The sequence below is a fragment of the Oncorhynchus mykiss genome, chromosome 16, assembly GCF_057628025.1.
Source record: "Oncorhynchus mykiss isolate SJ-2025 chromosome 16, ASM5762802v1, whole genome shotgun sequence".
NCBI classification, from domain to species: domain Eukaryota; kingdom Metazoa; phylum Chordata; class Actinopteri; order Salmoniformes; family Salmonidae; genus Oncorhynchus; species Oncorhynchus mykiss.
In genome coordinates, this window is record NC_143037.1 from 36,094,954 (window position 1) to 36,121,646 (window position 26,693).

The 26,693-nt window shown below is 43.6% G+C and overlaps 1 protein-coding gene across 5 annotated transcripts in view; it reads right to left on the reverse strand.

Moving 5' to 3' along the window:
• The window catches only part of LOC110491852 (protein kinase C, zeta), a 153,405-nt gene that overhangs the window by 19,834 nt on the left and 106,878 nt on the right, over window positions 1–26,693 (reverse strand). For all 5 annotated transcript variants that reach the window (XM_036946742.2, XM_090202584.1, XM_036946747.2 and 2 more), the window contains 7 exons: window positions 26,439–26,536; window positions 25,850–25,936; window positions 25,251–25,386; window positions 24,891–24,978; window positions 24,566–24,685; window positions 21,102–21,181; window positions 16,533–16,622 (listed from right to left, as the gene is read on the reverse strand). In XM_036946742.2, the coding sequence (XP_036802637.1) occupies window positions 16,533–16,622; window positions 21,102–21,181; window positions 24,566–24,685; window positions 24,891–24,978; window positions 25,251–25,386; window positions 25,850–25,936; window positions 26,439–26,536 (699 nt within the window). The remainder of the gene's footprint in view (window positions 1–16,532; window positions 16,623–21,101; window positions 21,182–24,565; window positions 24,686–24,890; window positions 24,979–25,250; window positions 25,387–25,849; window positions 25,937–26,438; window positions 26,537–26,693) is intronic.

Consider the following 26,693-nt stretch of genomic DNA (forward strand, 5'->3'; position numbering starts at 1 on the left):
ATATATATATATATATATATATATCAACTGTTCAGAGGAGACTAAAGGACACCAATAAGAAGAAGACTTGCTTGGGCCAAGAAGCACGAGCAATGGACATTAGACCAGTGGAAATCTGTCCTTGGGTCTGATGTGTACAAATTTTGGATTTTTGGGTCCAACCGCTGTGTCTTTGTGAGACGCAGAGTAGGTGAACGGATGATCTCCGCATGTGTGGTTCCCACCATGAAGCATGGAGTAGGAGGTCTGATGGTGCTTTGCTGGTGACACTGTCTGTGATTTATTTAGAATTCAAGGCACACTTAACCAGCATAGTTGGACTATCATTTGCTTTTCAACAGGATAATGACCCAAAACACACCTCCAGGCTGTGTAAGGGCTATATGACCAAGGAGAGTGATGGAGTGCTGCATCAGATGACCTGGCCTCCACAATCACCCAACCTCAACCCAATTGAGATGGTTTGGGATGAGTTGGACCGCTGAGTGAAAGAAAAGCAGCCAACAAATGCTCAGCATATGTGGGAACTCCAAGACTGTTGGAAAAGCATTCGCTGCTTGAGAGAATGCCAAGAGTGTGCAAAGCTGTCATCAAGGCAAAGGGTGGCTACTTTGAAGAATATAAAATGTATTTTGATTTGTTTTAACACTTTTTTGGTTATTTCATGATTCCATATGTGTTATTTCATAGTTTTGACGTCTTCACTATTATTCTACAATGTAGAAAATTGTAAAAAAAATAAAATAAATAAAAACCCTTGAATGAGTAGGTGTGTCAACTTTTGACTGATACTGTATATCATAAGAATAAAATAAAGAAAAAGAGAGAAAAGCAGGAGAGGAAAAAATATGATGGCGGAAGGAAGGGTGAGCCTATCAATATTGTTAGTGGGTGATTCACTGGGCCCTGCAGAGTGAGTAAGGGTTCACATGTGGTTCGTTTCCATGGTTTTCCAGTCCTTCTCAGTCATGCAATAGTCCACTGAGGACCTTACATTGTTCAAAGAAAGACGGTATACGTTAGATGGATTTTCAAAACCATCGTCTTTGTGTTTTATATACACTCCCCTCCATATGTATTTGGACAGTGAAGCTTGACATTTTTATTTGGCTCTATACTCCATCCAGCATTTTGGATTTGAGATCAAATGTTTCATTTCAGGCGACAGTAGGCTACAGAATGTCTGCTTTTATTTTAGGGTATTTTCATACATATCTGTTTTAACGTTTAGAAATGAAAGCACTTTATGTACAGTTGAAGTCGGAGGTTTACATACACCTTAGCCAAATACATTTAATCCTAGTAAAGATTCCCTGTCTTAGGTTAGTTAGGATCACCACTTTATTTTAAAAATGTGAAATGTCAGAATAATAGTAGAGTGATTTATTTCAGCTTTTATTCCTTTCATCACATTCCCAGTGGGTCAGAAGTTTACATACACTCAATTAGCATTTGGTAGCATTGCCTTTAAATTGTTTAACTTGGGTCAAACATTTTGGGTAGCCTTCCACAAGCTTCCCACAATAAGTTGGGTGAATTTTAGGCCATTCCTCCTGACAGAGCTGGTGTAACTCGCACACTCTTTTTCAGTCCGGCCCATACATTTTCTATAGGATTGCGGTCCAATACCTTGACTTTCTTGTCCTTAAGCCATTTTGCCACAACTTTGGAAGTATGCTTGGGGTCATTGTCCATTTGGAAGACCCACTTGTGACCAAGCTTTAACTTCCTGACTGATGTCTTGAGATGTTGCTTCAATATATCCACATAATTTTCCAACCTCATGAAGCCATCTATTTTATGAAGTACACCAGTCCCTCCTGCATCAAAGCACCCCCACAACATGATGCTGCCACTGTCGTGCTTCACGGTTGGGATGGTGTTCATCGGCTTGCAAGCATCCCCCTTTTTCCTCCAAACATAACGAGGGTCATTATGGCCAAACAGTTATTTTTTTGTTTCATCAGACCAGAGGACATTTCTCCAAAAAATACGATCTTTGTCCCCATGTGCAGTTGCAAACCGTAGTCTGGCTTTTTTTTTATGGTGGTTTTGGAGCAGTGGCTTCTTCCTTCTTCCTTGCTGAGCAGCCTTTCAGGTTATGTCGATATAGGACTAATTTTACTGTGGATATAGATACTTTTGTATCTGTTTCCTCCAGCACCTTCACAAGGTCCTTTGCTGTTCTTCTGGGATTGATTTGCACTTTTCGCACCAAAGTACGTTCATCTCTAGGAGACAGAACATGTCTCCTTCCTGAGTGGTATGACGGCTGCGTGGTTCCATGGTGTTTATACATGGTCCTGCCGTACATACCTACATGTACGCTATGGTCACAAGACGCAAGCTTCCTAATTGTCCCTAGAATTTCTAAGCAAACTGCTGGAGGCAGGGCTTTCTCCTATAGAGCTCCATTTTTATGGAATGACCTGCCTACCCATGTGAGAGACGCAGACTCGGTCTCAACCTTTAAGTCTTTATTGAAGACTCATCTCATTTGTAGGTCCTATGATTGAGTGTAGTCTGGCCCAGGAGTGTGAAGGTGAATGGAAAGGCACTGGAGCAACGAACCGCCCTTGCTGTCTCTGCCTGGCCGGTTCCCCTCTCTTCACTGGGATTCTCTGCCTCTAACCCTATTACAGGGGCTGAGTCATTGGCCTACTGATGCTCTTCCATGCTGTCCCTAGGAGGGGTGCGTCACTTGAGTGCGTTGAGTCACTGATGTGATCTACCTGTCCGGGTTTGTGCCCCCCCTTGGGTTGTGCCGTGGAGGAGATCTTTGTGGGCTGTACTCGGCCTTGTCTCAGGATGGTAAGTTGGTGGTTGAAGATATCCCTCTATTGGTGTGGGGGCTGTGCTTTGGCAAAGTGGGTGGGGTTATATCCTGCCTGTTTGGCCCTGTCCGGGGGTATCATCGGATGGGGCCACAGTGTCTCCTGACCCCCCCTGTCTCAGCCTCCAGTATTTATGCTGCAGTAGTTTATGTGTCGGGGGGCTAGGGGTAGTCTGTTGTATCTGGAGTATTTCTCCCGTCTTATCCGGTGCCTATGGGATCACATACATCAAACCTTGAAATACATAGCCTATATATTTACATAGACCCGATTCAATGAAGAATGACCATGGTAATTTGTTGTATAACTACTTCAGGAATATGAGCCCATCATGGACAGAAAAGGTGAAGAATTTACTCTGCAATGGTTATGAAAATAAATAGGTAATAGATTCCTGTGTGTTATTTTAGATTCCAAAAATAAAACACACTTGATTTTCACTATTCTCACTAACAGCAAATGGCTGCATCTTATCCGCCATTTGCACAAAATAGTTAAGCCTTATTTCAATACAATACTTCAAGCACTAGAAGATGTGCGTATGCATGGTCTAAAGTTTGCGTGGAGGAAAGGACAGTTCAGTTTTTGTAAATGACAACTTGTACACGCACATGTTGAGGTATATTTTGTACGTACGCATGGTTCATAAATGAGCCTCTCCTACTCAGAGGACGTGGCCCAGGAGCCCGAGGGAACTTGAAAGGGGAGCTGGAGCCAAGGATGAGCGGGGTAACCAAAGACCCTTAGATCACATCACCATCTGACGTTGCCTGTGTGCGTGATGGCCGAGAGAGTAAGCGAGAGAGAGAGAGTGTGTGTGCGTGATGGCCGAGAGAGTAAGAGAGAGTGTGAGCGTGGGACTGTGTGTCTGTGACAGAAAGTGCGTGCCTGTATGTTTGAGAGCGAGTGTGTGATACGGCAGCAGGGAGGACTCCAGAGGGGTGAGGAGATGATGATGATTACTAATTACAGCCAATCAACAGCAGGGGCCCGGCAAGGAGCTCTCACTGTCACATACACTCTCATACACACACTCAAATGAACACACACAACTCATTTTTCACATCAATGCATAGTTCCCTCAGTTTTCTCCCTCTGAAACCTTTAGTCAGTCTCTTGTTGAGTCATCTGACAAGTTATCAGGGCTGTTTAAACAGTTTTACTACAAGAAGGGGGGCTTTCTAAACAAAACAAAAAGGCTTCTTTCAAAACAGAGGGTACTGTAAGAACAGATATGGGGAGTGCTCGTAGATATCTAATTTATCAACTACATAAAATCTTATAGGAAAGGCCGGAGCCTGTTTTTTAACATTTTTTATTTTACCTTTATTTAACCAGGTAGGCCAGTTGAGAACAAGTTCTCATTTACAACTGCAACCTGTCCAAGATAAAGCAAAGCAGTGCGACACAAACACAGAGTTACACATGGAATAAAAAAACGTACAGTCAATAACGCAATAGAAAAGTCTATATACAGTGTGTGCAAATGAGGTAAGATTAGGGAGGTAAGGCAATAAATTGGCCGTAGTGGCGAAGTAATTACAATTTAGCAATGAAACACTGGAGTGATAGATGTGCAGAAGATGAAAGTGCAAGTAGAGATACTGGGGTGCAAAGGAGCAAAAAAAATAATAAATAACAATATGGGGATGAGGTAGTTGGATGGGCTATTTTACAGGTGGGCTATGTACAGGTGCAATGATCTGTAAGCTGCTCTGATTTTATTTATTTATTTATTTTTATTTCACCTTTATTTAACCAGGTAGGCTAGTTGAGAACAAGTTCTCATTTACAACTGCGACCTGGCCAAGATAAAGCATAGCAGTGTGAACAAACAACAACACAGAGTTACACATGGAGTAAACAATAAACAAGTCAATAACACAGTAGAAAAAAAGAAACAAAAGTCTATATACATTGTGTGCAAAAGGCATGAGGAGGTAGGTGAAAAATTACAATTTAGCAGATTAACACTGGATTGATAAATGATCAGATGGTCATGTGCAGGTAGAGATACTGGTGTGCAAAAGAGCAGAAAAGTAAATAAATAAAACAGTATGGGGATGAGGTAGGTAAATTGGGTGGGCTATTTAACGATGGACTATGTACAGCTGCAGCGATCGGTTAGCTGCTCAGATAGCAGATGTTTAAAGTTGGTGAGGGAGATAAGTCTCCAACTTCAGCGATTTTTGCAATTCGTTCCAGTCACAGGCAGCAGAGAACTGGAAGGAAAGGTGGCCAAATGAGGTTTTGGCTTTAGGGATGATCAGTGAGATACACCTGCTGGAGCGCGTGCTACGGGTGGGTGTTGCCATTGTGACCAGTGAACTGAGATAAGGCGGAGCTTTACCTAGCATGGACTTGTAGATGACCTGGAGCCAGTGGGTCTGGCGACGAATATGTAGCAAGGACCAGCCGACTAGAGCATACAGGTCGCAGTGGTGGGTGGTATAAGGTGCTTTAGTAACAAAAAATGGATGGCACTGTCATAAACTGCATCCAGTTTGTTGAGTAGAGTATTGGAAGCTACTTTGTGGATGACATCGCCGAAGTCGAGGATTGGTAGGATAGTCAGTTTTACTAGGGTAAGTTTGGCGGTATGAGTGAAGGAGGCTCTGTTGCGAAATCGAAAAAGCCAACTCTAGATTTGATTTTAGATTGGAGATGTTTGATATGAGTCTGGAAGGAGAGTTTACAGTCTAGCCAGACACCTAGGTACTTATAGATGTCCACATATTCTAGGTCGGAACCATCCAGGCTGGTGATGATAGTCAGGCGTGCGGGTGCAGGCAGCGAACGGTTGAAAAGCATGCATTTAGTTTTACTAGCGTTTAAGAGCAGTTGGAGGCCACGGAAGGAGTGTTGTATGGCATTGAAGCTCGTTTGGAGGTTAGATAGCACAGTGTCCAAGGAAGGGCCAGAAGTATCCAGAATGGTGTCGTCTGCGTAGAGATGGATCAGGGAATCGCCCGCAGCAAGAGCAACATCATTGATATATACAGAGAAAAGAGTCAGCCCGAGAAGTGAACCCTGTGGCACCCCCATAGAGACTGCCAGAGGCCCGGACAACAGACCCTCCGATTTGACACACTGAACTCTGTCTGCAAAGTAGTTGGTGAACAAGGCAAGGCAGTCATTAGAAAAACCGAGGCTGCCGATAAGAATATGGTGATTGAGTCGAAAGCCTTGGCCAGGTCGATGAAGAAGGCTGCACAGTACTGTCTTTTATCGATGGCGGTTATGATATCGTTTAGTACCTTGAGCGTGGCTGAGGTGCACCAGCTCGGAAACCAGATTGCATAGCGGAGAAGGTACGGTGGGATTCAAAATGGTTGATGATTTGTTTGTTAACTTGGCTTTCAAAGACCTTAGAAAGGCAGGGTAGGATAGATATAGGTCTGTAACAGTTTGGGTCTAGAGTGTCACCCCCCCTGGGATGACCGCGGCAGCTTTCCAATCTTTGGGGATCTCAGACGATATGAAAGAGGTTGAACAGGCTAGTAATAGGGATTGCAACAATTGCGGCAGATAATTTTGTCTAGCCCAGCTGATTTGTAGGGATCCAGATTTTGCATCTCTTTCAGAACATCAGCTATCTGGATTTGGGTAAAGGAGAAATGGGGAGGCTTGGGCAAGTTGCTGCGGGGGGGTGCAGAGATGTTGACCGGGGTAGGGGTAGCCAGGTGGAAAGCATGGCCAGCAATGCTTATTGAAATTCTCAATTATCGTGGATTTATTGGTGGTGGCAGTGTTTCCTAGCCTCAGCGCAGTGGGCAGCTGGGAGGAGGTGCTCTTATTCTCCAGTGTCACAGAACTTTTTGGAGTTTGTGCTACAGGATGCCTTTGCTTTCCTAACCGCCTGTGTATATTGGTTCCTAAGTTGCATATCTCGGGGGCTATTAAATGCCAATTCAGTATGCCACAGGATGTTTTTGTGCTGGTCAAGGGCAGTCAGGTCTGGAGTGAACCAAGGGCTATATTTTTTATTTAACCTTTATTTAACTAGGGAAGTCAGTTCATTAAGAACAAATTCTGATTTACAATGACGGCCTAGGAACAGTGGGTTAACTGCCTTGTTCAGGGGTAGAACGACAGATTTTTGTCAGCTTGTCAGCTCTGGGATTCGATCTAGCAACCTTTCGGTTACTGGCCCAACGCTCTAACCACTAGGCTACCTGCCACCCCATATATGTTCCTAGTTCTACATTTTTTGAACAGGGCATGCTTATTTAAGATGGTGAGGAAAGCACTTTTAAAGAATAACCAGGCATCCTCTACTGACGGAATGAGGTCAATATCCTTCCAGGATACCCGGGCCAGATAGATTAGAAAGGCCTGCTCGCTGAAGTGTTTTAGGGAGAGTTTGATAGTGATGAGGTGTAGTCATTTGACCGCAGACCCATTATGGACGCAGGCAGTGATCGCCGAGATCCTGGTTGAAGACAGCAGAGGTTTATTTAGAGGGCAGGTTGGTAAGGATGATATCTATGAGGGTGCCCGTGTTTCCGGATTTGGGGTTGTACCTGGTAGGTTCATTGATAATTTGTGTGAGACTGAGGGCATCTAGCTTAGCTTATAGGATGGCTGGGGTGTTAAGCATGTCCCAGTTTAGGTCACCTAACAGTACGAGTTCTGAAGATAGATAGGGGGCAATCAATTCACATATGGTGTCCAGGGCACAGCTGGGGGCTGAAGGTGGTCTGTAACAAGCGGCAACGGTGAGAGACTTCTTTCTCGAAAGGTGGATTTTTAAAAGTAGAAGCTCGAATTGTTTGGGCACAGTATGACAGAACTATGCAGGCTATCTCTACAGTAGATTGGAACTCCGCCCTCTTTGACAGTTCTATCTTGTAGGAAAATGTTATAGTTAGGGATGGAAATTTCAGGATTTTTGGTGGCCTTCTTAAGTCAGGATTCAGAGACGGCTAGGACATCCGGGTTGGCAGAGTGTGCTAAAGCAGTGAATAAAACAAACTTAGGGAGGAGGCTTATAATGTTAACATGCATGAAACCAAGGCTTTTACGGTTACAGAAGTCAACACAGAAGTCAACGCCTGGGGAATGGGAGTGGAGCTAGGCGCTGCAGGGCCTGGATTAACCTGTACATCACCAGAGGAACAGAGGAGGAGTAGGATAAGGCCTAAAGGCTATAAGAACTGGTCGTCTAGTGATTTCAGAACAGAGAGTAAAAGGAGCAGGTTTCTGGGCGCGGAAGAATAGATTCAAGGCATAATGTACAAAAAGGGTATGGTAGGATGTGAATACAGTAGAGGTAAACCGAGGCATTGAGTGACGATGAGAGAGGTTTTGTCTCTAGAGACATCATTTAAGCCAGGTGAGGTCACCTGGTGTGGGAGATGGAACAAAAGGGATAGCTGAGGCATATTGAGCAGGGCTCGAGGCTCGACAGTGAAATAAGACAATAATCAGTAACCAAAACAGTAATGGACAAGGCATATTGACCTAAGAGAGAGGCATGCGTAGCCAAGTGATCATACGGTCCAGTGAGTAGCTAGGCGAGCTGGAGACATGGCAATTCATACAGCTAGCGGGCCGGGGAAAGCAGGCTAGCAGGAGTGCCTTAGGGGACGTCGCGACGGAAGAGTCTGTTGAAGCCCCCTCGGACGGTTATGTCGGCAGACCAGTCGTGATGGATCGGCGGGGCTCCGTGTAGGCAGTAAAAGGGTCCAGGCCAATTGGCAAAATAGGTATTGTAGCCCAAGAAATTGACTGATGGACCTCTTCAGCTAGCCGGGAGGTGGGGCTAGCTCCAGGCTAACTGGTGCTTGCTTCGAGATAGAGACGTTAGCCAGGAGTGGCCACTCAAATAACAGCTAGCTAGCTGCGATGATCCAGGTGAAAAGGTTCAGAGCTTGCGGTAGGAATCCAGAGATGTAGTAGAGAAAAATCAGCCTGAAATGCTCTGGGTTGAGTCGCGCTGTGCAGACTGGCAGGAGTTGTCCGGGCTGAGGTTAGCTGATGACCACTACCAGTGGCTAGCTGACTACTAGCTAGTTAGCTGGCTAACTTCTTATGGGGGTTCCAGTTCTAAAGTATAGAAAATATCAGCTCTATATCACATTGGGTGAAGCGGGTTGCTGTAGAGTATGTTGAAATTGAGGTCAAAAATATATACAAAATATATACACGGGACAAAGTGCTGCTCAGAGCCCGGGAGTTCTGTCTGGGCCAGAGACTGCTAAGTTTCTGTTGGAAGAACGTTGCGTCGTGTACGAATTCCACACCTTCAATGGTCAACCGCCACCGAGGCACACCGTCAATGGTCACCGGCCACTGAGACATGCCGTCAAAGCTTCGTCAAGCCTTTTAACATGGAGGTTTCACGGGGGCTGGGGGGGAAATATCAAAGTGGTCAAATTCACAAGATTTTTCCTTTACTGTCTGCACTGTACCACGCGTCATGCCAAGGCACGTTACTGATATTTAGAAATATTTTCTTCCTTCTCACTTTTATGGTGGGACCCACACCCAATTTCCCCAAGAGGCAAACATTGTGTTTAAACCAGCATCTCGGTTGCATCCAAAATAGCACCCCATTCCCTCCAGAGTGCACTACTTTTATCCAGGGCCCATATGCCCTATTTTTTTGCTAGTGCCCTATCGGCCCTGGTTAAAAGTAGTGCACTATGTAGTGAATATAGTGCCATTTGGGACGCAGCATATGCTGTTTATTCATATATGAGTAGGAGTGTGCCTCACGGTATTAACACAATTTATTTTCATTGCATGCATGACAAATCTGATATTTTAAGCTATTGGGAGATTATAACCTGCTCAAAAAAATAAAGGGAACTCTAAAATAACACATCCTAGATCTGAATGAATGAAATATTCTTATTAAATCAAATTGATCAACCCATGGAGGTCTGGATTTGGAGTCATACTCCAAATTAAAGTGGAAAACCACACTACAGGCTGATCCAACTTTGATGTATTGTCCTCAAAATGTGGCTCAGTAGTGTGTGTGGCCTCCACGTGCCTGTATGACCTCCCTACAACGCATGGGCATGCTCCTGATGAGGTGGCGGATGGTCTCCTGAGGGATCTCCTCCCAGACCTGGACTAAAGCATCCGCCAACTCCTGGACAGTCTGTGGTGCAACGTGGCGTTGGTGGATGGAGCGAGACATGATGTCCCAGATGTGCTCAATTGGATTCAGGTCTGGAGAACGGGCGGGCCAGTCCATAGCATCAATGCCTTCCTCTTGCAGGAACTGCTGACACACTCCAGCCACATGAGGTCTAGCATTGTCTTGCATTAGGAGGAACCCAGGGCCAACCGCACCAGCATATGGTCTCACAAGGGGTCTGAGGATCTCATCTCGGTACCTAATGGCAGTCAGGCTACCTCTGGCGAGCACAGGGAGGGCTGTGCGGCCCCCCAAAGAAATGCCACCCCACACCATGACTGACCCACTGCCAAACCGGTCATGCTGGAGGATGTTGCAGGCAGCAGAACGTTCTCCACGGCGTCTCCAGACTCACGTCTGTCACATGTGCTCAGTGTGAACCTGCTTTCATCTGTGAAGAGCACAGGGCGCCAGTGGCGAATTTGCCAATCTTGGTGTTCTCTGGCAAATGCCAAACATCCTGCACGGTGTTGGGCTGTAAGCACAACCCCCACCTGTGGACATCGGGCCCTCATACCACCCTCGTGGAGTCTCGTGCACATTTGTGGCCTGCTGGAGGTCATTTTGCAGGGCTCTGGCAGTGCTCCTCCTGCTCTTCCTTGCACAAAGGCGGAGGTAGCGGTCCTGCTGCTGGGTTGTTGCCCTCCTATGGCCTCCTCCACGTCTCCTGATGTACTGGCAGCGCCTCCATGCTGCTGGGTTGTTGCCCTCCTACGGCCTCCTCCACGTCTCCTGATGTACTGGTAGCGCCTCCATGCTCTGGACACTACGCTGACAGACGTCTCATGCTACCACTAGAGTGAAAGCACTGCCAGAATTCAAGAGACCAAAACATCAGCCAGGAAGCATAAGAACTGAGAAGTGGTCTGTGGTCACCACCTGCAGAACCACTCCTTTATTGGGGGTGTCTTGCTAATTGCCTATAATTTACACCTGTTGTCTACTCCATTTGCACAACAGCATGTGAAATGTATTGTCAATCAGTGTTGCTTCCTAAGTGGACAGTTTGATTTCACAGAAGTGTGCTTGACTTGGAGTTACATTGTGTTGTTTAAGTGTTCCCTTTATTTTTTTGAGCAGTGTATATTTAAGCAATAAGGCCCACAATGCAGAGTGCCTGGATACAGCCCTTAGCCGTGGTATATTGGCAATATACCACAACGTACCTTATTGCTATTATAAACTGGTTACCAACGCAATTAAAGCAGTAAAAATGTAATGTTTTGTCATATCTGTGGAATACGGACTGATATACTACGGCTTTCAGCCAATCAGCCTTCAGGGCGTGAACCACCAAGTTTATAATAAAGGACAGGATATGTTTGGTATTTTAGAATTTACAGTTATGGTTTCTTACACTGACAGTAGTCTAAGAGAGACTTATCCACGGCTTTGTATCTTTGAAATCATTCCTTTTGGCAATGTTTTTTCTATCGTAGGCTATAGCCTATTTAGTGAGCCGAAATCAAGTCAGAGTATCTATCTGTCTGTCTGCTCTTCTATGTCTAGACGAGTTATCCAATCACTGCCTGTCGGTAATAATTCTGCCGTGGATTTCCGAAAGATTTTCCACTGTTACTCTGGTAAGAGGATGTGGAGCAGCGCTATTCTCTTGAGAGGGGCAGTCAGAGACGCAGTTAGAGATGTGGGCCGTAATTCTGCTACTGGCTGCTGCAGGGGTTCTGATCACCCCCACAGGATAGGCTGGTAGCGCTGTCTCTGACATCACTATGCTGAGTTTGGCACAGAGCTAGGGAGGCTTATGTTATGGACACGGGCTGCACTTCATTCAACAAAGTTGTTCCCTCCTCCCTTCTGGCCTTCGTTAATCCACCTGCAGGATTTATCTGATAGGACTGGGAAGTAAAGGCAGAAACTAACCCAGCGGGCAAAAGTTGTTGCAGTGATGTCACTTTTACCAACTAGAAAAGGACGCCTTTAACTGGTCGTAGTAATGTGACCAGATACCAAACAAAATTACGTTTTTCAAGTAAAATTGTATTTGTTAAATGCGCCGAATATAACTGGTGTAGACTTTACCTTGAACTGCTTGATTACAAGACCTTTCCTATGATGCAGAGTTTCAAAATAATACTACAAATAAAATAGTAACACAAAGGGTATTAAAATTAACAGGGAGTAAACAGACCAATGTGCAGAGAGATATGGGGTATTTGACGTAGATACATGAAAGCAGGGTAAAGCGACTAGGCATCAGGATAGATAAGAGTAAAGTAAAGAAAAGATTGATTTGAACTTTTCGCACCAAAGTACGTTAATCTCTAGGAGACAGAACGCATCTCCTTCCTGAGTGGTATGACAGCTGTGTGGTCCCATGGTGTTTATACTTGGGTACTATTGTTTGTACAGATGAACGTGGGACCTTCAGGCGTTTGGAAATTGCTCCCAAGGATGACCCAGACTTGTGGAGGTCTTTTTTTTCCCCATGATGTCAAGCAAAGAGGCACTGAGTTTGAAGGTAGGCCTTGAAATACATCCACAGGTACACCTCCAATTGACTCAAATGATGTCAATTAGCCTATCAGAAGCTTCTAAAGCCATGACATAATTTTCTGGAATTTTCCAAGCTGTTTAAAGGCACAGTCAACTTAGTGTATGTAAACTTCTGACCCACTGGAATTGTGACACAGTGAATTATAAGTGAAATAATCTGTCTGTAAACAATTGTTGGAAAAATTACTTGTGTCATGCACAAAGTAGATGTCCTAATCGACTTGCCAAATCTATAGTTTGTTAACAAGACATTTGAGGAATGGTTGAAAAATGAGTTAATGACTCCACCCTAAGTGTATGTAAACTTCCAACTTCAACTGTATGTGTAGCATCGGAATGTGTGTTGTGTGTGTGCGTATGTGAATGTGTGTGGATTTTTTGTCGAGTGTCAATGTAATGTGTGAGTGAGTGTGTATACATTAAGAACATCACAGACTGACCAGGTGAATACAAGTGAAAAGGCATGATCCCTTATTGATGTCACTTGTTAAATCCACTTCAATCAGTAGATGGGGGGGTGGAGACAGGTTGAAGACAATTGAGACATGAATTGCGTATGTGTGCCATTCAGAGGGTGAATGGGCAAGACAAACGTTTTAAGTGCCTTTGAACAGGGTATGGTAGTAGGTGCAAGGCACACTGTGTGTCAAGAACTGCAACGCTGCTGGGTTTTTCACACTCAACAGTTTCCTTTGTGTATCAAAGGACATCCAGCCAACTGTGGGAAGCATTGGAGTAAACATGGGCCAGCATCCCAGTGGAACGCTTCTGAGACCTTGTTGAGTCCATGCCCCGATGAATTGAGGATGTTCTGAGGGCAAAAGGGGGGGGGGGGGGGGGGGGGGGGGGGGTGAGCAACTAAATATTAGGAAGGTGTCCTTAATGTTTGGTATAGGGTCAGAGCAAGATAGAGTCAGTGCAGATAGTTTGGGTAAGTGACTATTTAGCAGTCTTATTCTTATGGCTTGGGGGTAGAAGCTGTGTCGGAGCCTGTTGGTTCAAGAGCCCATGCTCCGGTACCATTTGCCGGATGGGAGCAGAGTGAACAGTCTATGGCTTGGTTGGCTGGAGTCTTTAGCAATTTTTCAGGCCGCCTCTGATACCGCCTGATATAGAGCTGTAGTCTATGAACAGCATTCTCACTTAGTTATTTCCCCTCTTGTCCAGGTGGGAGAGGGCAGTGTGAAGTGATTGTGTCATCTGTGGGTCTGTTGGGGCGGTATGCGAATTGGAGTGGGTCTAGGCTGTCTGGGGTGATGGTGTTTATAATTACAGATGTGAGTACCACGGGGTGATAATAATTTAGGGAGGTTACCTTAGAGCTTTTGGGAACAGGGACAATGGTGGTCAGCTTGAAACATGTTGGGATTACAGACAGGGACAAGGAGAGATTGAAAATGTCTGTTGCCAGCTTGCCAGCTGGTCTGCGCATGCTTTGAGACCACCCCCTGGTATTCCGCCTTGTGGTTGTTAACCCGTTTAAATGTTTTGCTCATGTGGGCCACGGAGAGCGAGATCACACAGTCATCCAGAAAAACACAAGACAAAGTGTTTTATTCCTCGACACGAGCATAAAAGGTATTTAGCTTGTTTGGTAGTTCTGCATCGCTGGGCAACTCATGGCTGGATTTCCGTTTGCAAGCCCTGCCACATACGACGAGCATCGGAGCCAGTGTAATATGATTCAGCCTTCCTCCTAGATTGTCCTTTTGCATGTTTGATGTCTCGTCGGAGGTCTTGGCGGGCTTTCGTCTATGCGCCCATGTCCGTGTCCCGTTCATTGTAAGCAATAGCTCTAGCCTTTAGCCCATAGTTTTTGGTTTGGATACATTCTTATGGTCACTGTGAGGAGGATATTGTCTACGCACTTATTGATGAAGCCTGTGACTGTTGTGGTAAACACTTATTGATGAAGCCTGTGACTGTTGTGGTAAACACTTATTGATGAAGCCTGTGACTGTTGTGGTAAACGTAATGCTGTCTGATGAATCCCAGAACATATCTCAGTCTGTACTAGCAAAACAGTTTTGTAGCCTCGAGATCTCATCATGAAAAATACTCCTTTACCTGGTTAGAACAGAGACCAGTTGGTTGTAAGAGTTGTTATACAGTTGTTATCTTCTCAACCAGAAAAGTCAACATTATAACACTATTGTTAAAGAGACTTAAACATTATCTCATGAGGGACTAGTGTTGTCACGATAGCAGAATTTTTACTTTGATACCAGGTTAAGTATCACTATACTCGATACCAAAACGATTCCACAGCAAAAAGAAATGAGTCTTATTAGCCAATGTCACAGAATGGCAGTTGATCTGGACCAGCGTTTCCCAAACTCTGTCCTCGGGACCCCAAGGGGTGCACATTTTGGTAACACTATACACCTGATTCAAATGATCAAAGCTTGATGATTAGCTGATTATTTGAATCAGCTGTGTAGTGCTAGATAAAAAAAACAAAAATACTTATTTTATTATACTGATCAGCAACATTTGCATAGGAGAAGCAATCTCTTCTTTTATAAAAGTGTGCGCTGTTGCTTTAAGACCATGACGTCATGTGCACACACACTCAGTTCGAGGCTTGAGCAAAGAGGATGATCTTGACTGGGTGAGAAGTCAGGCGGGGGAGACAAAATGAACGACAATTGTTTTAGGTGACAATCAGCTTTGAAATCAGCAATATTTTGCTTTATGGTTTGCATAATATATACAAGGTACTAGGGTAGGGAATTTATGTTGGCTTCAGCTGTAAGCTAGCAAGTAAAGTTCCCACTGGGCACACACTGGTTGAACCAACGTTGTTTCCAGATCATTTCAATGAAGTTACATTGAACCAACCTGGAAAAGACGTTGAATTGATGTCTGTGCCCAGTGGTTTAGCCTACAAAGCGGAAGCTACCGGTATCTTCAGGCTAGAGCTAGCAATGAGTAGGTGGGCAGACAAGGCGCAGGCACATTGCGCTCACGCTATAAGGGGGCAACGGCTGTGATCAAAGACAGACTTGATCCTCGCTCAATCAGTAGACCACGTGAGACACATTTAAAAGAAGTACCGAAAGTAACAAAAATGTGAGTACCGAACCGTTTTTGATGGTCTAGTATCAAAAAAGTAACAACGTTTTGGGGTACTTTGCAACACTGTGAGACATACTGTTGATTGACATTCAATTGAACAATGATATTGCACAGAAAAGGAGGCACCGCTGTGATCAAGGCATCTCCCGCTTTTTTGTATTGAATATACAGAAGACTGACTAGAAAATAATAATGTGCGGAAACACCGAATCCCACTGTGTATGTGCACATGAGCATAATTTCTGATGACATACTGGATCCCCTAAATATTGTATGGGCCCATCTCCCACTTTGAAATAGCAGCATGCGTCAGCTGTACGCCATCAACCTCCCCTCAACACACACACACACACTTGGATGGTGCATGTCTGTCATTTAGAACTCACTTTTATTCTTGGTGGTGCAACAAAGAGGAGGCAGTCACTTTGTTCTACACAGCAGTGGTCTAACACTGTGTCTCTACGTGTTCTATTCATTTAAAGCTCCCTAAGATCCCTCCTCTCCCAACACTGGTCAATTAAGACATTAACAAGGGCTGATTGCTGAGGGAAATGACTCGGAAGGAATCTGATGGGAAACTTCCTCGTTGTCAAAGTTAGGAAAGCCATGCCAATCGGAAATTCCTTTAATTAACCATTAGCAATAAAAGTAAATATTGTTTCACCCCCCCAATAATCAAGTATCTTCTCAACCATTTTTGCAATATTAGTTAAATAAAATATAGCGTACCCACCATTTTAAGCATGACGTAATGCAAATAGACATAATGTGAATCAAAGTAAACTGATGACCGTCACACTGACCAAGATGGGTTCCCACAGGTGATACTGACTAACCACAGAACACAATTACTCACTGTTGAGTTCCCTGACTTCCCTCCCATCACAAATACTCTGTCAGACGGATTCATTCACTTCTATTCTTCTAAAGTTAAGTGGATTTGATTGGAGGCTTACCTGGTCCCAGTCTATACTGCGGAAAAACGTGTGCGACTTGATGTCAGAGAAGCCCGTTTGGACCTGGCAACCCAGACGCTCTTTGGGGTCCTGTTAGGTGGAGAGAAACGAGTAGAATCAAGAGTTGGCATGCTCAACGCAATAGTCCATAAACAAACAAAGTGAAAATGACAGAAAATCTATATCTGCCGCCAGTCATTCAAGCATATTTGTGGCACCAATTTTAATAGATGGTTTATAACACCAATTACAGCGAAGTGATCTTGGTCGAATGTAGAGATGTAATATTAACTCAAATTAAACAAAGTTCAGTCAGTATTTCCCTCAAACAAACCCTTACACAATTCCTTTACCCTTAAAAATCTCAAAACAAGGTGATTATCAAAATACCACCAATGAAAAACACACACTAACTCCTGCCAACAATTCACAGATCAACGATTGTATTAACAGTTTAACTCCATAATCTTTACTTTATATTTATCTGTTGTTTGATCTACTACTATTTTAGATTATTCTGTGGAAATGTAATCCTGAGCAGTATTTTTTTGTTACAGTTGAAGTCGGAAGTTTACATACACTTAGGTTGGAGCCATTAAAACTCGTTTTTCAACCACTCCACAAATTTCTTGTTAACAAACAATAGTTTTAGTCGGTTAGGACATCTACTTTGTGCATGACACAAGTAATTTTTCCAACAATTGTTTACAGACAGATTATTTCACTTATAATTCACTGTATCACAATTCCAGTGGGTCAGAAGTTGACTGTGCCTTTAAACAGCTTGGAAAATTCCAGAAAATTATGTCATGGCTTTAGAAGCTTCTGATAGGCTAATTGACATCATTTGAGTCAATTGGAGGTGTACCTGTGGATGTATTTCAAGGCCTACCTTCAAACTCAGTGTCTCTTTGCTCAATATACAAATGCCTGAAAGTACCACGTTCATCTGCACAAACAATAGTACACTGTCTCCTAGAGATGAACGTACTTTGGTGAAAAAAGTGCAATTCACTCCCAGAACAACAGCAAATGACCTTGTGAAGATGCTGGAGGACACAGGTATAAAAGTATCTATATCCACAGTAAAATGAGTCCTATATCGACATAACCTGAAAGGCCGCTCAGCAAGGAAGAAGCCATAGCTCCAAAACGTCCGTAAAAAGCCAGACTACAGTTTGCAACTGCACATGGGTACAAAGATCGTACTTTTTGGAGAAATGTACTCTGGTCTGATGAAACAAAAAAAAGAACTGTTTGGCCACAATGACCATCGTTGCGTTTGGAGGAAAAAGGGGGAGGCATGCAAGCCAGAACACCATCACAACCGTGAAGCACGGCGGTGGTAGCATCATGTTGTGGGGGTGCTTTGCTGCAGGAGGGACTGGTGCACTTCAAAAAATAGATTAAGGACAACAAAGTCAAGGTATTGGAGTGGCCATCACAAAGCCCTGACCTCAATCCCATAGAAAATGTGTGGGCAAAAATGCAAAAATGTGTTTCGAGCAAGGAGGCCTACAAACCTGACTCAGTTACACCAGCTCTGTCAATAGGAATGGGCCAAAATTCACCCAACTTATTGTGGGAAGCTTGTGGAAGGCTACCCGAAACATTTGACCCAAGTTAAACTATTTAAAGGCAATGCTACCAAATACTAATTGAGTGTATGTAAACTTCTGACCCACTAGGAATGTGTTGAAAGAAATAAAAAGCTGAAATAAATAATTCTCTCTACTATTATTCTCACATTTCACATTCTTAAAATAAAGTGGTGATCCTAACTGACCTAAAACAGGGATTTTTTACTAGGATTAAATGTCAAGAATTGTGAAAAATTTAGTTTAAATGTATTTGCTAAGGTGTATGTAAACTTCCGACTTCAACTGTACACACACTAACACAACTTTGACTAAAAGACAATTACGCTCTTCTATGATATATACATCGTTCAAGGGTTTAAACTCCACCAACAAAACGATATCATCAACATTTTAAATGAGAGAATTCCAGTATCTAAAACTATTTCTACCATGACTGAGCACTTGTTGGCTACTTTTCCTTCACTATACAGAACAACTCATCCCAAGCCATCTCAATTGGGTTGAGGTTGGGTGATTGTGGAGACCAGGTCATCTGATGCAGCATTCCATCACTCTCCTTGGTCAAATAGCCATTAAACAGCCTGGAGGTGTGTTTTGGGTCGTTGTCCTGCTGAAAAACAAATGATAGTCCCACTAAGCGCAAACCAGATGGGATGGCGTATCGCTGCAGAATACTGTGGTAGCCACACCATCACACCTCCTCCTCCATGCTTCACGGTGGGAACCACACATGCGGAGATCATCCGTTCACCTACTCTGCATCTCACAAGGACACAGCGGTTGGAACAAAAAAAAAAATCGCAAATTTGGATTAATCAGATCAAAGGACAGATTTCCACCTGTCTAATGTCCATTGCTCGTGTTTCTTGGCCCAAGCAAGCCTTTTTTTCTTATTGGTGTCCTTTAGTAGTGGTTTCTTTGCAGCAATTCGACCATGAATGCCTGATTCACGCAGTCTCCTCTGAACAGTTGTTTAGATGTGTCTGTTACTTGAACTCTGTGAAGCATTTATTTGGGTTGCAATCTGAGGTGCATTTAACTCTAATTAACCTATCCTCTGCAGCAGAGGTAACTCTGGGTCTTCCTTTCCTGTGGTGGTCCTCATGAGAGCCAGTTACATCATAGCGCTTGATGGTTTTTGCGACTCTACTTGAAGAAACTTATAAACCACATTGACTGACATTCATGTCTTAAAGTAATGATGGGCTGTCGTTTCTGTTCTTGCATAATATGGACTTGGTCTTTTACCAAATAAAGCTATCTTCTATATACCACCCCTAACTTTTCACAACACCACTGATAGGCTCAAACGCATTAAGAAGGAAAGAAATTCCACAAATTTACTTTTAACAAGGCATACCTGTTAATTGAAATGCATTCCAGGTGACTACCTCATGAAGCTGGTTGAGAGAATGCCAAGAGTGTGCAAAGCTGTCATCAAGGCAAAGGGCGGCTACTTTGAAAATCTCAAATATAAAATATATTTTGGTTTGTTTAACACTTTTTTGGTTACTACATGATTCCATTTGTGTTATTTCATAGTTTTGATGTCTTCACTATTATTCTACAACGTAGAAAATAAAGTAAAACTCTGGATTGAGTAGGCGTTTCCCAACTTTTGACTGATCCTCTATACATAAACAATATCTAGAGTATTCTACACACTCACACACTCCTAGAGTATATTATACAGCATAAGCAAATCCAATGCAAGTTATTCTCTTTCTTTCCCTCTCACAAGCACACGTGTACACACATACCACAGACATACCACATGCGGGTGTGCATGCATGGATGTCTCATGGTAGGGTGGGATATGCAAAATGGGTCATGTTTGAGCACTTTCTGACCACTTCTAACATGGACAAACATGTATGGAAGGTTTTGTTTGCACCACAACAGAATCTCCCATAAGTGTTCAATAGGGTTGAGATCTGGTGACTGACATGTATATGTCGTTGTCATGCTCATCAAACCATTCAGTAACCACTCGTGCTGTATGGATGGAGGCATTATCATCCTATGGGGGCATAGCCTGGTAGCCAAAATAATGGCCTGCCCAGAATTTTTATATGTGACCCTAAGCATGATGGGACTTTAATTGCTTAATTAATTCAGGAACCACACCTGTGTGGAAGCACCTGCTTTCAATATCATTTGTGTCCCTCGTTTACTTAAGTGTTACCATTATTTTGTCAGTTACCTGGAGGTTTCCCTGAGAGTTGTGCAAGGTTGGTAGAACCTTATTCAAAAGCATTCACAGCTGTAATGGCCATCAAGTATTAACTCTGGGGTGTGAAGACATACAAAATCAATCCATCCACATTTTGTATTTCTTAGTCATTTGGACAAATGTGGAGTAGGTTATGTAGATCAGCAGGTAAAAAATACAATTTGATCCCTTTGTAGATTTAATTGCATGGCAGCAAAATGTGAAGACTGTGCAAGGAGTGTGTAGACTTTCACTAGTGACTGTATGTACTGTATGTATGTAACCAATTCCCTCAGCTGACTTCAACAGTGGGACTGTGTTCTTTTTCATCAGTACCATTATTTTATTATTAGCACCCTAACTAGCAGAGGCTTAATGCATGTGATAAGCCAGTCCAAGGCCAGTCACACAATACTATACTGTGTCTTACTATAGCCATGCATATCGGGGATGATACACTCGCACACGTGTAGAAACAAATACACGTGTAAGTAACTGTAGTGGATGTGAAAGTCGGCCATAGCATAACACACAAAAAACATGTGAAAGCACACACAAACTCGCTGTCTCTCAGCCAAATGGGTAAGGCCTTCACAGAGTGGCTGTCATGTTGCTGTCCTAATGTGGTCTTGGCCACGTTCCTACACAAGCTGATTTCACTGAGCACTGCAAATAGACAGGGAGAGGGGGAGGGAAGGAGAGAGGGAGACACCTGATTGGCCACACTGGGTTTACACTTCAGCGTTCTTCTCTCACCTTGTTTAAAAAGCCCTTCAGCACGCTGGCGGCCTTCACCGACAGAGACCTTGGGATGCGAATGGGCTTTTCGAGAATAACTGTTTGGGGAAGACAGAGAAAAATAATGATTGAGAAAGAGAGAAGGTAAGACAATCCTGCGAAGGGCGGGAGGCAAACAATTGGTGATTCACCATTCGGCCTGCCTGTGGGTCCCAGTGCCTGCTGCGTACGAGCGAGTGGGCGGAGGAGAGAAGAGGAGGAAGGATGAGGGGGCACTGTTCTGCGACTGCGTCAGTCGTGTGCAGCCTTGAGACTAATGGCACTCACAATATTGGATCAACAGCCTGGACATTAAGAACACATGTGAAGTAGTACAGCACGTTCGGTTTTTTGCAGCAGGAAACAGTTTGGTAGTATTGTGTATAGCCTCATCTTGTGTTGGTTAGTTGGACTCACTGCCACTCTGGGTATGTCCCAATAATATCTCCTTCCTCCTGAGGTGTGCACATGTTCACTCCTCCCCACATTAAAAGCATTGGATTGGTGAAGGCATGGGCTAGATGAAATTTCTTAAACCAGTAATTTCCTGTTAAATCCATAAAGGCAAGTGAACAAGTTCGTACTTCGGGAGAAAGGAGAGGTTATTGGGACGCACTCTGTCGGGTCAAGTCAACCTTGATTGACCTCAAATCCCCTCTCCCCCAGCAACACAGCAAAACAGATAGATATTTCTGATTCCTCATCAACAAACATTGCATGTCTAGGAGCAGACGAGGCGGACGCAAAGCCTCTCTGATGAACAGATTACAGACAGAAGAGTAGTGTTGTTTATCCTCTTCTTCCTAAATGCCCCCAGCCGGCCGGCCCGCTCTGTTGTGTTTGTTTACACTGAGTCCTAATGGAATGTTAACTGGATCAGTCACTGGCTGCATCTCAAATGGCTAGGGCTCTGTTCAAAAGTAGTGCACTATGTAGGGAATAGGGTGCCATTTGGGATGCAGCCTCTGTGATGGGGTTAAGGAGCTTGGCCTAGGGCCAGGGTTAGGAACACTGATGGTGGCATGTGTCTAGTGGTCGCCAGAAGGAAGGGTTGGGTAGTGGTATAGTATGGCAGAGCGTAGCATAGTATAGACGGAAAGGCAAGCAGACCGAAGGAAAAGGCAAACAGACAGACAAGCGGACAGACTGACATTTAGTACAACACGTTCCATGACATTCTCATTTGGTTACAACCTAATTGTCATGGAATTTTGAATACCACCATGCCAACCCCGAACTCTGTCTGCATGTCTACGGTTCTGTGGTCTGGCATGTGTGCCAGGGTTTCCCAGGGTGAGGTTGGCACAGGTCAGGCTTGTGGCATAAGGCTAGCCCTCCCCTACAGAGAGAGGGGCTGGTTTCCGCTAGCGAGGTGGCATCAAGGAGACATGCTGCTTGCCCTGTGGGGACGTGAGGAGGACCAAAAGGCTGGCAGATGCCCGTTCCAATGCCCATGCCCAGACTGCCATGGGTGGGCATGGTGGAGAGAGACTGGGGGGGAGGTATGGAGGAATGTTCGCTACTGCGGGGTATGGGGGGTTGTAGTACAAGATAGCACATACAAATATAATTACTGGAACGGACATCCCATTCAATTAATTATATTTCTATGGTATAATACAGTTGTCTCTCCAGTGGTCTTGCCTTTCCAGATAGCTCTAGCTGTCCAAATGTCTCATACTTATTTTTAGTGTAGAAATCTTTATCGGTTTTAACACAAAATACATAAAACATATTGAATGACGTGTGATGTGTTTGTGTGCTGTCTTGTGCTGTCTTGTGCTGTCTTGTGTGCTGTCTTATAGGGTCCATTATATAGATAGAAAAAGTTTGACATATATAGGAATATTAAGTACTACTATCCTGGATAATCATGCCCTTGAGTGGAGGAGTGAGTAGCCAATGTGTGGAGAGCATTTGTTTTTGTTTTTGACACAAAATAGCCACCATGCATCAAACCCGGTGGCTGCTACATTGCGTAGTAGTAGGGAATGTCACACTTAACAATGTCAAACACTTTTGAGACATTAGTTGTGTTCGTATACTCACACTAACCACACTAACCATACTATTTGTGACGTGAATTGAGTATATAGTATGCTTATTGGTCATAGTATGGATATAGTTAATATGCCAAATGTTCCCGGTAGTTGTACAAAATATGAAGTATACACGCAGTATACACTATTTCCGTACTTTAGGGCCCATAATGCAATTTATCAGGAAACGGGTGTGGCTTCACATTGTTTCAAGATTTGAAGAAAATGGCGGAACATATGCAGTCGAAGTACAACGAGAGCGGATACAAATTTGTTGCTTTAACTAATTATGATGAATGTTAAGAAAATGTTGAGCAATGTAATAAAGGAATGACTTTTCAAATAAGTTACCTTACACGTTATATTGGCTGACAATTTGTTAGCTACGCTGTCCTTACGAACCACATAGCATATCATTACAGCAGTATGTACCGGTATGTTAGCTATCTACCTAACATTAGTAGTTATACATCAAACTTGACAGTATATTAACTATATAGGATATCTAGCTAACTACCCAACGTTTGTTGACTTGATTATTCCCATCATTCTTAGCTTAGCTAAATGGTATAGTCGTTGTGCGTTCTCAATGGACATTCGGGTGTTTCGTAAATTCGCTCTGGCTCTACTCTGATTTCAGAGCACTCTCGTCCGAGTGTACCAGATCGCAGAATAATTAATTTACGAGCACTCAATGTCCGGTGTCAGTAAACGTCGGCAAAAAAGCGCAATTAAATTGTTGCCAGCAGCCTAGTTAAAGTCACCAACGCTCTAGATAACAAGATAACTGCCTAACCAGCTTTGCTAGGGTGAGTAAAATGGTCAGAGAGGTCTCATTTGTGTCTGGAAGTAGCTAGCTAGCTAGCTAGCTGGGTGCTTGACTGCCGTTGTAAGGTCAGAACGCTCAAATCAACCCTACTCCTCGGCCCGAGCATCCAGTGTGTGCTCCGAGAGCGAAACGCTCTGAATTTACAATCTGACAATGCTCTGAATTTACAATCTGACAACGCTCTGAATTTACAATCTGACAATGCTCTGAATTTACAATCTGACAACGCTCTGAATTTACGCTCTGAATTTACAATCTGACAACGCTCTGAATTTACGAGCTCACTCTGGCACTCCAGATTGAATTGAAGAACACACCCGAAGTCGTAAAATGTCTAACTAGTCATTTGTTATGCTAACTAGCTAGCAAGAGGTTGCATAGCAACAGCATCAACTTCCAGTAGACAGGCTAACAGCTAGTATGCTCAACTGAAAGCATACTGTTAATTTACAGTATACTAACATTAACTAATAGTATAGAGTATGTAGTATGTTAATATGGGTATTCGAACACAGCTATTGAGTGAGAAGAGCTGTTATGAATCCACATCATACTGTAGTAGAGGGATATCTCACCTTGGAAGAGGTACTCCTCTGTGTTCATGTCAGGATTGTCGGTGATGATGTCGAAAGGGGACCTCCCGGCCATCATCTCAAACATGAGCACACCTAACGCCCACCAGTCAACACTGAACCCTGGAGAGAGAGACACAGACAACGTCGGCCATCTTGATTCAGCAATAGTATGGTAATGACAGCGATATGTTCATTCTTTTTTTCCACATATTTTGTATTTAATTGAAGTGGTCGTTTTTTACAATAACTCCTAAATAGCCAATTCCCAGAGCTGAGGTTCTCCCCATTCCCTCCATGTATATGTTTGTTGATGGGAGGGACTCACCGTAGTCTTCCCCTCTGAGGATCTCGGGGGCTATGTAGTTGGGGGTTCCACAGAATGTACTGGTGGTGTCTCCTGGTCTTATGCCCTCCTAATAGGGGGAAGGAGGGAGGGAGAAGGAGAGAGAGAAATGAGGGGGGAGAGAGAAGGTGGTGAAGGGAAGGGGAAAGAGAGAGGGGGGAGTGGGGGAAAGAGTGGAGAAGATGGAGAGAAAGAGAGCCAGAGAAAGACAAGTGAAAGAGCATGAGATTTTCGATGTCTAGTGTATTGATCCACTTCTACATAAATGAATGGGGAAGTCAAGTAAGCAGCATAGTAGGCAGTACTATAACAGTATACAGTAGGCCTGTGCATGGGTCTCACCTTGCACATCCCGTAGTCTGTCAGCTTGATGTGTCCCTCGTGATCCAAGAGAACGTTGTCCAGTTTCAAATCTCGGTAGAGGATTCCCTTTTCATGCAGGAAATTCAGAGCGATACAAATTTCAGCAGCATAGAATCTGAAAGAAAAGAAGAAGATTCATTCAGGCATGCTTATCCTCGTTCAGAGAATTCCTGGCACCCAGACTCGGTGACACAGTTTGTCCAACTTACAGTTCCATTCTGACCTTCGCACAATGTAGAAAACACCCTGAGGCCCACATACAGTATATGGTATTATGTATATTATACAGGAAGGAGTTTCTAACGAATAGGTGATTTCTTTTCGATATTTACATTCTACACCTCACAATTGGCATAGTGAGACGTGGTGGGCTAAATGCTCGTGATTTCTCTACCTCTGGTTTGCTTTCCTGAAAAATACAATATTGCCTATCATATTGGAACGTTAATACGGCCTATTCATCCTTAAAATAAACGGATAAGTTTATAGGTTAAAGGAAATGGCAGAGAGCCATGATTGAGGGTTCTATCCATATGCTTTTGAAGTATCAAAGGAGCAGGAGGATGTTGCTTGTTTACCTTGCGTGTTCTTCTGGTAGTTTCCGTTGCCGTTGCATATGAAACATCAGATCCCCTCCGTTGACGTACTCGATCACGAGAAATAACCTACAATCAGAAGAAATGGGAGAGGAGAAGACATTGGCAAACAATCAGTCTTGGAGTTTTACCAAGATTGCCATTTTCCAAAACAATAGCTAGTATTATCATCATTGGCCAACTGAAGGCTGCATGTCAAATTGAATGTCCATTATCTGGCTAAATATGATTTTAAAGTTCTTCGTAAAAAACAAAACATTTGTTTACCTTGGTGAACATTTGGTTTCACTTTAAGTCATAGTTCATGGTCTTATGGTAAAGGCTCACATAGCCTACCTCTAATTGACTACAACTATACATTTCTTTACTTACAATGAGAAGTCTGTCACTGAATGTGTCACTTTTCCCAGAAGCCACAGCTCCGTAGTTTCTTACTTCACATAATGAATGGTGAGCAATTCAGTTGCCTAGTTCCAAGGCCAGTGGAACAATTGTAGAGAAATGGATTCATTTCACCTCTATTTAGCCTGAGTATAAGTCATTCAGAACTCGTTCTCTGTCTGCCTCTTACCGGCTCTCTGTCTGAAAGCAAGAGTGAAGGCCCACTAAGAACGGATTGGTGGACGCCTGCTCAAACACGTGCTTCTCTGTCTGCACCCAGTCAATGTCCTGTAAGGGAAACACACAAAGAGAGAGACAGAGAAAAAGACAAAACATTAGCAACAATTTTGTCATGTCCATAATCATCGTGGACGAGCTGCTCAACAAACAAACCGACCGAGATGCATGATGCCATGTATGACAGTCTTTGTAAACATACTGTATA